The sequence below is a fragment of the Palaemon carinicauda genome, chromosome 13 (assembly GCF_036898095.1).
Source record: "Palaemon carinicauda isolate YSFRI2023 chromosome 13, ASM3689809v2, whole genome shotgun sequence".
Classification (NCBI taxonomy): Eukaryota; Metazoa; Arthropoda; class Malacostraca; order Decapoda; family Palaemonidae; genus Palaemon; species Palaemon carinicauda.
Window position 1 is genome coordinate 133,624,386 of NC_090737.1, and position 15,000 is coordinate 133,639,385.

At 39.2% G+C, this 15,000-nt stretch overlaps 1 protein-coding gene across 1 annotated transcript in view; it reads left to right on the forward strand.

The window, feature by feature from the left end:
• LOC137651825 (glutamate receptor ionotropic, delta-2-like) overlaps positions 1–15,000 on the forward strand; it is an 81,614-nt gene that overhangs the window by 64,628 nt on the left and 1,986 nt on the right. The window contains exon 6 of the mRNA XM_068385045.1: positions 13,713–13,725. Within this exon, the coding sequence (XP_068241146.1) occupies positions 13,713–13,725 (13 nt within the window). The remainder of the gene's footprint in view (positions 1–13,712; positions 13,726–15,000) is intronic.

Genomic DNA, 15,000 nt, shown 5'->3' on the forward strand with positions numbered 1-15,000 from the left:
GGAAGGGTTGAATCTGTGCGTATGTGTACATATGTCTAAATATTCAGCCGTCATTTTTGACGGGTCGCATGCACTGGTTATTTTATAATTTCACATTCTTCCTCATTTCTTTAAAGTTCGGTCATTGCTATTGGAATAGTTTGATCTTATTTGTGATAATTCCTTGATACCTAATAATGTTGGTATTATTAATGCCTTTAGGTCGTTCATAATTCATATCTTAACTCCATTTTTTTTTCATAAAAGATAATACGTTTTCTTTATTCGTTATTAATTTATTCGTTTACAATTTTTGAGAAAAAAAAATATTCCAGAAGTGAACATTCTTATTAATGTAATCTGGAAATATGTGTCAATTCCTATTCCTGTCACGTAATATAGTTTCCAATTAATGGCTTTAAAGGCCACTCATGAATGGCAGAGGCAAGGGACAGTGACATTGCCCTATCAAGCAGGACAATGCCCCAGAGAATGACCATACATACATATGATCAGTGGCCAAGCCCCTTCTCCACCCAAGCTAGGACCGAGGAGGGTCAGGCATTGGTTGCTGATGACTCAGCGGATAGACCAATAGTCTCCCCCAAACCCCCCATCCTTAGCTCACAAGGATGGTGAGGTTGCAGTGACTAAAGAAACTAACAAGTTTGAGCCGGACTCGAACCCCAGACTGGCGTTCACCAGACAGGGACGTCACTACATGGGTTGGATTGGATTACCGATAAAACGCACAATTCATTATCATAATAAGCGGTGTTTAAAATTTAGTTTTTCAGCTCTAAATCTTTTATGAAAGATAAGAAATGAACAAAATCACACGCTCCAAAAGGTCAACTTTACCAAATGTACCATATGTCACTCTGAACACAAATGATGTTATTTTGAAATAACATAATACTCTGCATGCTTGAATTGCCAGGTCACGTGACCGGATTAGGATGAATGAATAGGAAGGAAAATTTACTAATAATAATTTTAATAATTTCAATCATAATAATTTTAATAAATTCAATCATAATAATTTTAATACTTTCAATCATAATAATTTTAATACTTTCAATCATAATCATTTTAATACTTTCAATCATAATCATTTTAATACTTTCTTCCATAATAATTTTAATGATTTTAATCACAATAATTTTAAAAATTTCAGTCATGATTTCAATAATTTTGATATTGATAATTCTAATAACAATAATTTCAATATTATAACTTCTGGCTTCGGAAGGTGGTCATTCACGTGATAGTTGGGTTGTTGTGGCCTATTGAAAACGTCCCTACCTCACGATCAGCCTGATTGGGGTTCGAGTCCCTGGGATTCGATTCCCATTCAAGCTCTATAGTTTCTTGGATCTTCACCTTCCTTATCCTTGTGTGCAAAGGTTGAGGGGTTTGGGCGAGCCTTATAGGTCTACCTGCTGGGCCATCAGCAGCCATTGTCTGGACCTCCCTGGTCTTAGTCTGATGGAGAGGGAGCTTGGGCGCTGATCATACATATGGTCAGTCTCTAAGGCATTGACCTGCTAGGGAATTGTCACTGTCCCTCGTCTCTGCCATTCATGAGCGGTCTTTAAACCTTTAAACGGGTGGACAAAGTCCTCAGACATGTTAGTCCACTTCCATATGTTTATGGTCTTTTTATGCCTGTTTATATCTGCAGATTATTATTCATGCATTATTATTTATCTTCATCATCGTCCATGATTATTTGAAAGCAGGACAAAGGCTTCAGACAAGTTTGAATGGGTCCAAGTATCCGGTAGGGTCGAGAAATAGGCGTATAGCCTGCAACCTCATCCCAGAAGGCTTTATATTGTGGTGCCACTCCAATCATAAAAGGAGAAATTGTCTGCTGATAAAAGAACTATTTTCGTATTTTCACGTCCATAAATTATCTTGTAATTGTTTCTGTAGATAAAATAATTATTCCTGCGTCGATATAATTCCATAATTAAAGAAATAAGATCCAAAAACTTTCTAATGGCGTCTCCTTTCTTATTCGGAGACATTGCAAACCATCTCTAACTGTTCCGAGAGAAGCAATTCGCTAAGAAAAACCGTATCAATCAAGGTGCGCAAGTTTTACGAGTTGTGAGCAAGCTGGAGATTCTGGCGAGTTTGAGCGAAGGTTTCAGTGTATACAAAAGAGACTTTCTCTTAAGGGTAATTACATAGGCTGGAGAGAGAGAGAGAGAGAGAGAGAGAGAGAGAGAGAGAGAGAGAGAGAGAGAGAGAGAGAGAGAGTTTTTTTCCAACAGCCGTTGCTGAGATGACTAAGTAAATGGCCAAGTATATAAAAACTCCTCAGACGTGTTACTGCATTCTTCTATGAGCTGCCATTTTGGATATCTACTGCGTATATTATAAAATGGATTTTTGTCTTCCTACTTCGGTTGATTACGATCTCCATATATAAATGACTTTATAAAATTACATGTAATTTTAGATATTTGGGTCAAATAGGGATGTGGTGGCCGATGTGGTAACGTCCCTGAGTGGTGAAAGCCAGACTGTGGTTCAAGTCCCATTCATACAGTTTCTTTGGTCGCTGCAACCTCACCATCCTTGTGACCTAAGGATGGGGTTTTTGGGGGAGTCTATAGGTCTACTGTATATGCTGTGTCATCAGCAGCCATTGCCTGGCCCAACCTTGGTCCTAGCTTGGGTGGAGAGGTGGCTTGAGCGCTGATCATAATATATGGTCAGCTCTAGATCATTGTTCTGCTCTCTAGGGCAATGCCACTGTCCCTTGTCCATGACATTCATGAGCAGACTTTAAACCTTTAAACTTTAAATTGTCGAGGTGAATCTGTCATCGCAAATCTAAATAGGCCTACATAATTTTGATGTCTTCTACTTGCTTTCGTTACAAAATTCTGAATTTATCATTTATGTATTTGCGTGTATTGTAAAAGGTTGATTAGTTCTCCATCTATAAATGACTATACAATTAGATTTAATTTTAGATATTTGGGTCAATTAGGTTGTAATTGTTGATTTGAATCCATCATCCCAAATCTAAGTAGGCCTACTTGAATTTAGTTGTCATATACACCTTTACATGCTTGCTTTCGTTACAAAAGCCTTTGAATTTATCATTTATGTATTTGCCTAGGTTTCAGACATCTAAACCATGTATTATAAATGGACATTTTCGTTACACGTGTTTCCTGAATCATGTGTCTTTATGGATGTCTCCGTTACAGTCACCTGGAAAAGGTGTTACATCGATATTAATAACCATTACAAAGACCTGAAACACTTGTGTACACCTGCCACCTGCCTTCTTACAAATGCTTTCTAAAAGGTCTTCTCTATACGCTGTACCAACCGTGTGTCACACAATTGTACATAATTCCTATTGTATATATTATGCTTGTATCTGCGCTCTTCCCTCGCACTAAAAGGAACCTGAATGATCATGTCTCCGGTTTTGCTCTGAACTTTGTCTGTCCCTCGAACATGCCATGTCCTGTTGCCTTGCCGTTTTGTATATAAAGAAGAGTGTTCCTTAATATATAACTCAGTCGTTTCCAATCTGCCTTTGAGTTCACAACTCCTCTCTCGGCTCGTCACATTGGTGACCCCGGAGTGACTCGCTCCTCCCGCCTCCCCATCCCCCCTCCACCTCTCACCGTTACTATGACGCCGTCAACGCATACCTTCTGCAGCAGTACTCGCCGTCGCCAGCCGCCCGTATAGCAACGCCTTTTCAGCTCTCTCAACAACCGTTGGGGGACCAAAGGGCTTTGCTCACCCTCGGGAAAATGACCTGTATTACTCGCCTGCAACCTGCCGCACACGGCTCTCCTCGTGAGGTGAACCTTGTTCGTGCCCTTATGGACAGCCACCTCAAAACCTCCATCAACGCCTCCACTCGTGACGAAGAGGACACATATTCAACTTCAACCGAAGCTGACGTGAATGCCTCAGGACACGCCTCTGAATGCTGTAGGACACACGCCTATGAACACCGTAGGCCTATGAATGCCGTAGGACACACACGCCTATGAATGCCGTAGGACACACACGCCTATGAATGCCGTAGGACACACTCGCCTATGAATGCCGAAGGACACACTCGCCTATGAATGCCGTAGGACACACTCGCCTACCCCGTGACGAGCCGGAGTGGCAACACAGCCACCCATCATCCACCACTTGCTTGCACCCCAACCAACGACTTCTACAGCCACTCACTGCTGCTCATCGGCGCAGTTGTTACTATTACCACTCCAGATTCAGGGCACCTATTTAACATGTTCAGTATGTCATTTTTAGAGGGGGAGCCATGTACCAACCGTGTGTCACACAATTGTACATAATTCCTATTGTATATATTATGCTTGTATCTGCGCTCTTCCCTCGCACTAAAAGGAACCTGAATGATCATGTCTCCGGTTTTGCTCTGAACTTTGTCTGTCCCTCGAACATGCCATGTCCTGTTGCCTTGCCGTTTTGTATATAAAGAAGAGTGTTCCTTAATATATAACTCAGTCGTTTCCAATCTGCCTTTGAGTTCACAACTTCTCTCTCGGCCCGTCACAACGCCTACCTCTGGAACGAGAATTAAACATGTGGTATTAACTTGATATTTGATACCAGGAAACATATGTAATGGATCCATTCTTTTGATATTTATAACTCAATGACTTTGTGTTGATATTTTGCTTTATATTCTATTTACTATCGACATGTGTATGGCCGGGAGCACACTAGTGACTCCGTGGCGCCACAAAGCCACAGCATCGTGTGGCGGGGATATGGTCTCCCATAGGTTTCCATTGTTTTCAAGTTTTGCCGCGCAAACTAGCGACTGTGGCAAGCGACTGTGGCTCTCTGTCGCTCATCCCCGCCACAGGCGTGGCGTGGCTTTGAAAACCATGGAAACCTATGGGAGACCACATCCCCGCCACACAGTGCTGTGGCTTTGTGGCGCCACAGAGTCGCTAGTGACCTCCCGGCCTATATGTTATCAATGGGGCTTCTCTGTATCATGCCACTATCATATGTTACAAGGATTACAATGGAAATAAGAGTGCTTCCTGTCCATACCTTCTGAAAATGGTAGTTCTGTGATTCTCAGACGAGGGGAAACGCAGTCTAATGAGGGACTTGCACTACAGTTCCTCATTAGAATGCGTTTCCCCTCGTCTGAGAATCACAGAACTGGAAATAAGAGCTCTAGCCTTTCTTGTGCTATCCTTGGCTGCATTGTGCATGTCATGATGTATTTATGTATTCTTGGTTATAGCCACGATTCATTTAACTACTGTATTTTTATCTTCCTGCTTTGTATATATAACCATGTAACATGTGCAAATATGCTGAAGAAATCTTTCTATCTACCTTCTATACTCTGGTTTCCATCGAAAACTTGTCCACTCTATTCGACACCAACACAGGCGTCTCACTTCCAGTGGTAAAAAAAAAAATGGTCAAGGGATATACCTACTGTAGACCGCCACAAACTTCTAATTATTCCAATTCCACCGGCCTATCTTGAGGATACAGAATTCACTAAAGTGGTCGCAAGCACATATACCTAGACCCAAGGTATACAGTATATATAGGCCTTGCCTAGACTCTTGTCAGAAACTGCTGAAATTTCCCATCCCACTGGCCTCTCTTTAGGATACAGAATTCATTTCAGTGGTCGCAAAAACGGTTAAGGTTCATACCTAGACCCAAGTATATATATATATATATATATATATATATATATATATATATATATATATATATATATATATATATATATATATATACGCCCCCTGTGGCCGCGGGGGCATAAAAACAATTAGAATAGCGCCAACGTTATCCCTGCGTGTCGTAAGAGGCGACTAAAAGGGATGGGACGAGGGGGCTGGGAACCCCCTCTCCCGTATTAAAAATCCTGTGAGACGTTATCAAAGAGATGGAGCTGGGGGGAGAGTGACTGCTCCCCGCACTCTAGCTTTGGGGTGTTTGAATGTGCGTGGATGTAGTACGATAGAGAGTAAAAGATGTGAGATTGGAAGTATGTTTAGAAGTAGAAGGATGGATGTATTGGCCTTGTGTGAGACAAAGATGAAAGGAAAGGGTGAAGTGATGTTTGGTGAAATGTCTGGTAGAGTGTCTGGGATTGAAAGGGGAAGAGCGAGAGAGGGTGTGGCTTTATTGCTGAGTGAATGGATGACAGGTAAAGTAGTGGAATGGAAGGAGATATCATCTAGGTTAATGTGGGTAAGGGTTAGGTTGGGTAGGGAATGTTGGGCGTTTGTCAGTGCGTATGGGCCAGGTAGTGAGAAAAGTGAAGAAGAGCGGAATGAGTTCTGGAATGAATTAACTAGGTGTGTAGAAGGACTGGGTAGAAGGAATTATGTAGTTGTCATGGGTGACTTAAATGCTAGAGTGGGCGCTGGAGAGGTAGAAGGTGTCATTGGGAAGTATGGCGTACCAGGTGAAAATGAGAGTGGTGAGAGACTGGTAGATATGTGTGTTGAACAAGAGATGGTAATAAGTGCTAGCTTTTTTAAAAAGAAAGATAAAAATAAGTATACATGGGTAAGAGAGGCAAATGGAAGAGTAGTAGAAAGGGCATTAATGGATTATGTGTTGATAACTAAAAGAATGTTTGGAAGATTGAAAGACGTGCACGTGTTTAGGGGTATGGCTAACGGTATGTCTGATCATTTTTTGGTGGAAGGAAAATTAGTTGTAGCAAAAGAGTGGGGGAATAGAGTAGGTGGATGTAAAAGGGAGCTAGTGAGGGTTGAAGAGCTAATAAAACCGTGGGTAAAAAGTAAATATCAGGAAAGGTTGAAAATAGCATATGACGAGGTGAGAGTAAGAGAAACTGGTAATTTAGAGGAGGAGTGGAAGTTAGCAAAAGAAAATTTTGTTGGGATTGCAAGTGATGTATGTGGCAAGAAGGTTGTTGGAGGCAGCATGAGGAAGGGCAGTGAATGGTGGAATGAAGGAGTGAAGGTAAAAGTGGAAGAGAAAAAGAGGGCTTTTGAAGAATGGCTGCAGAGTAATAGTATAGAGAAGTATGAAAAATATAGAGAGAAAAAGGTGGAAGTAAAGCGCAAGGTACGTGAGGCAAAGAGGGCAGCTGACCTGAGGTGGGGTCAGGGACTGGGTCAGTCATATGAAGAGAATAAGAAGTAGTTTTGGAAAGAAGTGAAGAGAGTAAGGAAGGCTGGCGCAAGAATTGAAGAGACAGTGAAAGATGGAAATGGAAGGTTGTTAAAAGGAGAGGAGGCAAGGAAAAGGTGGGCGGAATATTTTGAAAGTTTGCTGAATGTTGAGGATAATAGGGAGGCAGATATAATTGCTGTTCCAGGTGTTGAGGTGCCAGTGATGGGAGATGAGAATGAGAGAGAGATTACAATAGAGGAAGTGAGGAGAGCACTAGATGAAACGAGAGTAGGAAAAGCATCTGGTATGGATGGTGTGAAAGCTGAGATGTTGAAGGAAGGGGGTGTGACTGTACTTGAATGGTTGGTGAGATTGTTTAATATGTGTTTTGTGTTGTCAATGGTACCAGTAGATTGGGTTTGTGCGTGTATTGTACCACTATACAAGGGTAAGGGAGATGTGCATGAGTGTTGTAATTCAAGAGGTATTAGTTTGTTGAGTGTAGTTGGAAAAGTGTATGGTAGAGTAATGATTAATAGGATTAAGGATAAAACAGAGAATGCAATTTGGGAAGTACAGGGTGGTTTTAGAAGAGGTAGGGGTTGTATGAATCAGATTTTTACAGTTAGGCAGATATGCGAGAAATATTTAGCAAAAGGTAAGGAGGTGTATGTTGCGTTTATGGATCTGGAGAAAGCATATGATAGAGTGATAGGGAAGCAATGTGGAATGTGATGAGGTTATATGGAGTTGGTGGAAGGTTGTTGCAAGCAGTGAAAAGTTTCTACAAAGGTAGTAAAGCATGTTAGAATAGGAAATGAAGTGAGCGATTGGTTTCCGGTGAGAGTGGGGCTGAGACAGGGATGTGTGATGTCGCCGTGGTTGTTTAACTTGTATGTTGATGGAGTGGTGAGAGAGGTGAATGCTCGAGTGCTTGGACGAGGATTAAAACTGGTAGACGAAAATGATCATGAATGGGAGGTAAATCAGTTGTTGTTTGCGGATGATACTGTACTGGTAGCAGACACAGAAGAGAAGCTTGACCGACTAGTGACAGAATTTGGAAGGGTGTGTGAGAGAAGGAAGTTGAGAGTTAATGTGGGTAAGAGTAAGGTTATGAGATGTACGAGAAGGGAAGGTGGTGCAAGGTTGAATGTCATGTTGAATGGAGAGTTACTTGAGGAGGTGGATCAGTTTAAGTACTTGGGGTCTGTTGTTGCAGCAAATGGTGGAGTGGTAGCAGATGTACGTCAGAGAGTGAATGAAGGATGCAAAGTGTTGGGGGCAGTTAAGGGAGTAGTAAAAAATAGAGGGTTGGGCATGAATGTAAAGAGAGTTCTATATGAGAAAGTGATTGTACCAACTGTGATGTATGGATCGGACTTGTGGGGAATGAAAGTGATGGAGAGACAGAAATTGAATGTGTTTGAGAAGAAGTGTCTAAGGAGTATGGCTGGTGTATCTCGAGTAGATAGGGTTAGGAACGAAGTGGTGAGGGTGAGAACGGATGTAAGAAATGAGTTAGCGGCTAGAGTGGATATGAATGTGTTGAGGTGGTTTGGCCATGTTGAGAGAATGGAAAATGGCTGTCTGCTAAAGAAGGTGATGAATGCAAGAGTTGATGGGAGAAGTACAAGAGGAAGGCCAAGGTTTGGGTGGATGGATGGTGTGAAGAAAGCTCTGGGTGATAGGAGGATAGATGTGAGAGAGGCAAGAGAGCGTGCTAGAAATAGGAATGAATGGCGAGCGATTGTGACGCAGTTCCGGTAGGCCCTGCTGCTTCCTCCGGTGCCTTAGATGACCGCGGAGGTAGCAGCAGTAGGGGATTCAGCATTATGAAGCTTCATCTGTGGTGGAATTGTGGGAGGTTGGGCTGTGGCACCCTAGCAGTACCAGCTGAACTCGGCTGAGTCCCTGGTTAGGCTGGAGGAACGTAGAGAGTAGTCCCCTTTTTGTTTAGTTTCTTTGTTGATATCGGCTACCCCCCAAAATTGGGGGAAGTGCCTTGGTATATGGATGGGATATATATACATATATATAATATATATATATATATATATATATATATATATATATATATATATATATATACAGTATATATATATATATATATATATATATATATATTTATATATATATATATATATATATATATATATATATATATATATATATATATATATATATAAACCTTGCCCAGACCCTTGCCACAAACTGCTGACATTTCCAATTCCACCGGCCTCTGGTGAGGATGCAGAATTCATAATATAACTTGCAATAACATTACCCCATTATTACGGACTACTGTCTCCTGTTCGCAAGGTCGCCCTTCGGTTTCTTTTCGTGTCGCTCTAGGGTAGAAATCTGTGATGAACGACCATCATGGTCAGGTGGGCATTATCATTGTTTCGCGTCATTAAGTGGCCAGTTAAAAAAAAAAAAAATATGAGTTAAAATAAGCGTGATGTCAGTACATGGCGTGTTTGTATGTGTGTATCTTATTTCGTTTCCTCTTGTATTTTTGTAGTTTTTATAGTTTATATATGAAAGATCTAATTTAATGTTGTTATTGTTCTTAAGATATTTTATTTTTTGTTGGTTATTACTTCTCTTGTAGTTTATTTCATTTTTCCTCTCCTCACTGGGCTATTTTTCCCTGTTGGAGCCCTTGGGCTTTTAGCATCTTGCTTTTACAACTAGGGTTGTAGCTAAGATAATAATAATAATAATAATAATAATAATAATAATAATAACAACAACAATAATATCGATTGTCTCGTTTGTTGAAGTCTCTATTCATTTATTATATACAGACAGACATTTGGGTATTTAATTACTAAATTTCTGTCGTAATGTTCAAGTATCTATTGTACTAGGTTGTACTGATAGATTGTCAGACTAAGGTATTGTGCCTAAGCACCTTTTGTACATATTGAAACATTATTTTATTTGGATGATTCAAGTGTCATTAAGTTCTTCTTAATGTGGTGGAGAGAGAGACAGTAAAGCTGTTTAGTCAGTCTTAAGAGATTAGCATCATATGTACATATTAGAGATGTTTTCAAAGATAACTCTGGGATGCAATTTATTGTAAAAACGTAACTGAATTTACAAGTGGAACACAATACCAGGAGTACAACTCAACACCTGTAGCTTAGCCCATAGTTAAGAAGATGAATTTCTGCAAGAAATGTAACTAAATAATAGGAATGAGAACTAATCTCAGAAATACATCTATTCAATGAGAATAAAATGACTCCAGGAAGGAATGCAAGTATAGACACGGGTTGTTGTAGCATGCTAGAACCGTTCCTGGCTAGCGATCTACTGGACCGGGGTTAGAGACCTGGTCAAGCTCGATAGTTTTTTTTGAAGTGTCTGCAACCTCACTATCCTTGTGAGCTAGGAACGTGGGGTTCAGGGAGCCTACAGGTCTACCTGCTGAGTCACCCCAGTCATTGCCTGGCCTACCCTGGTCCTAGCTTTGGTGGAAAGGGGCCTTGGGCGCTGATTATATGTGTATATGGTCAGTCTCTAGGGCCAGTATCCTACTAGAGCATTGTCACTACCCATTGCCACTGCCTTTCATGAGTGACCTTTAAACTTTAAACTAGGAATGTGCTGAGATGACAAGAATGTAACAAACCCAACAGAAATTTAATTGAATTCCAACTTTCAATTTTCTACCTAAGATTCTTGAAATTAGGAATTAATCTAATACTGGAAATGAGTTTAGATTCCAGATTGCAGCCTCATACTGGGAATGCAACTAAGCAATATAGAAATTTAATTGAATTCCAATTTTCAATTTTCTACCAAAGATTCTTGAAATTAGGAATTAATCTAATACTGGAAATGAGTTTAGATTCCAGACTGCAGCCTCATACCTAGGAATGCATCTAAGCAACAGGAATATAAACAAAATAATGAACTGGTATTTTAGAAGTCTCCCTCGCACCACAAGGCGACGTTTTAAAATTAGCTTTTGGCACCACTAGCTTTGTATTTACATAACATAATTGAAGGAACTTTCTCTCTAGCTCCTACGATCATCTGCCCCCTCTCCCCCCTCCTCTTCCCCCTACCCCCTCCTCCTCCCCCTCCCCCTCCCTCTGACGCCGAATACCTAGAAGAAGAGAAGGAAGAGTTTGCTGGAATGCTGCTGCCCATTTTGTTCATTTTCGCTTCCCGACTTGTCGGGCACAGCTCCCGACAGGTCGGATCTCCTGCTTGCCCGACAATACTGACAAATAGATTCCAAAGGACGCTTTTTTTTTTGGGGGGAGAGGGGGCGGCCAGTTTTGGTGGGTTGGCAATGTCGTTATTCAAATGCCGTGGGTCCTTATCATAGTCTCTGGAATGGAATATTATTTGCGTAATCTTTCGGCTTTCATGCCTCGTTGTGACCCAGTGACCCTTCGACTAGGTTCCTAAAATCGTTTCAAGTTTTGATATCGTTTATATAATTTATTTTTTCAAGTTGTTGTTGTTGTTCTTCTTCTTCATTATTATTATTATTATTATCATTATCATATTACTAAGTTGCAATCCTAGTTGGAAAAATAGGATGCTATAAGCCCAAGGGTCCAACGGGGAAAATAACCCAGTGGTTTCTAGGAATAAACAAAGAGGATATAATTTTAACTTTACTTGAAATAATAGATTCTAATCTATAAATATGTTACCCAGTTTAAACAAAGAGGATATGATTTAGACTTTATTTAAAATAAATTGGAAATGATAAATCCATTACCCAGCATAAACAAAGACGATATGATTTAGACTTTATTTAAAATAAATTGGAAATGATAAATATGTTGCCCATCATACGTGTCCGTTACCAAACTCTTAGAGCGAAACGTAATTGGAATAAATGCGAATATATTCACTTTGTAGATTCCAGTCGAGTCGAGAATTCCAGATCAAAATCTTCTTGCATTCATTGTCGAAGGAACCCTTGGGTGCAACCCAACCTAACGTAACCTAACCTAACCTTTATGTTGTGTCTCGTTTGGGTTCAGGAGGGTAATATTCTTTATATTTATTTGTTTTATTTATTTATTTATTTATTTATATTTCTTAAAGGTCTGAAAAGATGATATTGGTTAGTGATCGATGTTTGGACGCCAATTTTAATCGAAATCACGATGCTATGCTGATTATACAACAACAACAACAACAACAACAACACTGGAAGCAGCTATTTCTTGTCCTATAAAGGACAAAGGCCTCAGATATATCCTTATTCATATCTGGAGTTTGGCCAATTTTCATCACCACGCTGGGCTATGCGGATTGGTGATGGTGGGAGACTTTCCTCTGATCGCTCACAGTAAGCTAACCTTGTATGTGTCCCTGACTATAGTTAATTCTTTTTAGCGAGGCAGATTTGCACCGACTCGTATTGGTGCCCCTTTAGCTCGGAAACTTTTCCTGATCGCTGATTGGTTGAACAAGATAATTCTAACCAATCAGTTAGCAGGAAACATTTTCAGAGCTAATAGGGCTCCCCTGCGAGTCAGTGCAAATATGCCTCGATAAAAAAAAATGACTGTAGTACAGCTTTGCTGATCATGGCGATACACGAACCCTTTCACCAAGTTAAGGTATCGCCACTCAGAAAGTGCTAATACACTTGATCATGAATCATAAATGCGTATCTTATATCAATTTCCGCGAACTTCAAGTTCATGTTTATGCTTCCAGTTTGCCAAACAGATACCACTGATAAGTAGGTTTTGCCTTTCATTGTTCGTGGCCATAGTTGAATGTAATTTATGTAAGATTTGGGTCTTTAACTTTGACATAAGCAAAATAGGCCATTGAAATTTTATTTAAGATCATAAAATATCAAATTAGGTTACAAATGTAACTAATACATAATAAAATTCTTAAAATGAAACGGAACTGCGTTAATAAGTTTTTAATTTAAGTAAATCGACCACAAATTGAAGAGATTATACAGTTTATTCGGGTCATAATCCTTTGACTTTTGTTAATAAGATGAAAAATAATGATCAAAGGTTAACAAGGTGGTCATTATGCTTGCAACCGTATTGCAATTTAAAACGAGTGGCATTGGCAATGGACATTGAAAATTCTCTAGCATTGCAATGCCCTAGAGACTTGACTATACAGTATACAAGGTGTCCCAAAATAATGTATACACTCTTTGGACTGTTACAATTTGTTTAGTTTATTGATATTAACGCGGAAAACAGATTCAAAGGAGAGAAACAATGCACATTTAAAGATTCTGAGAGTTCACAGTGAAAAAGTAAGAATACATGGGGCAATTAGAGAATGTTAAAAAAAAAAAAAAAGATTAGCTCACATTAAGTGTTCAAACTGGTTGCTGGTCTGCTCAAATTAGCTATTCAAAGTCAAAGAGTGTATACATTATTTTTGGACACACTGTATACATATGATCAGCTGCCAAGCCCTATCTTCACCAAAGCTAGGACCAGGGACGGCCAGGCAATGTCATATACTCCCTGTAAAGGTTCGTGTCTTTTCATTATACCTATCCATTGGAAGATTTACTCTAATGTAATAAAGTCTTAGGTATAAATTTTTTGCTTTAACAGGATATAATATTTGGTAAGATAAAGTCTTTAACTTGTCATAATTTTTGTTAGATTAATACCTTTAACTTAGTATAGATATTTGTAACGCTTCTGCGTTTAACTTCGAACTGTCTTTGGATTTTTTTTAAGTTGAAGCGAATATTTTTTTTTAAGTTAAAGAAATTATTCGGAATTTTCTTTTACTTTCTGTAGATCTTTATTATATATGTATTTCATCTTAAACTTATATAGTCCTTTTCATATGTCTTTAACCTGTTATGGTGTTTGATAAGACGTGGCCCATTAACTCCCTTAATGTAGTCTTTCGATATATTTAACTTGATATACACTATAAGATCTATCCCATTAACTCAACCTAGTTATTGAGATGGGTGAATAAGGTTTGTCCATAACCTTCTGGAGTATTAACTTATACTAAACACCATAATAGGATCTATGCCATTAACCTAGTCCTTGTGATGGGTGATTAAGGTGTTGTCCATAACCTTCTCTGAAGTATTCAGTTGTATATTGCTCCTCAGTAAGATTCATCTCTAACTCGTTAAGATCTTTGTCATTAACTCGACCAATTCTTCGGTAAGATTCATGACTTTAACCTGATCTACCACAAAGAAGACGAAAGCAACCATAAAATACGAGTCGATGTAAAAGATCCTTTTCGCTAAAGAGATAAAAGACTTATCCTTTAAATTATAGCGTGCGAGTTACTGGTTTTAAAAGAGTTCTCGCGCACGCGCATGTGTTGGATAAATGATTAGAAATCGCATTCTTCTACGGTGAATATGGAGTGTAGTTCAATCTGGGAAATGGAGGTTCTTTATGAACATTGAACCTTCTAGGTTCTTTAAGAGGTTCAAAAGTCGAGTAGAAGCTATAGTCCTATTTTCAGTTTGTTTTTTTTTTTTTTTGCACCAGGAAATTTTTTCTCTTTAGTCTTTTAATCTGTGAAATAGAGGTTCTCTATGAACATCGAACCTGCTGGGTTCTTTAAGAGGTTCAAATGTCGAGTAGAATCTATAGTCCTCTTTTCAGTTTTTTTTTTTTTTTTTTTCTTTTTTCTTCAAGAATCAGGAAATATTTTCTTCTTAGTCTTTTAATCTGTGAAATGGAGGTTCTTTATGAACATCGAACCTCCTGGGTTCTTTAAGAGGTTCTGAAGACGAGTAGAAATCTATAGGCCTAGTCCTCTTTTCAGTTTTATTTTTTTTTTTTTTTTTTGAGCATCAGGAAAATTTTTTTTTTTTTTTTTTTTTAGGAAAGTAGTTTAGTTATTTTGTAATAATGAGGT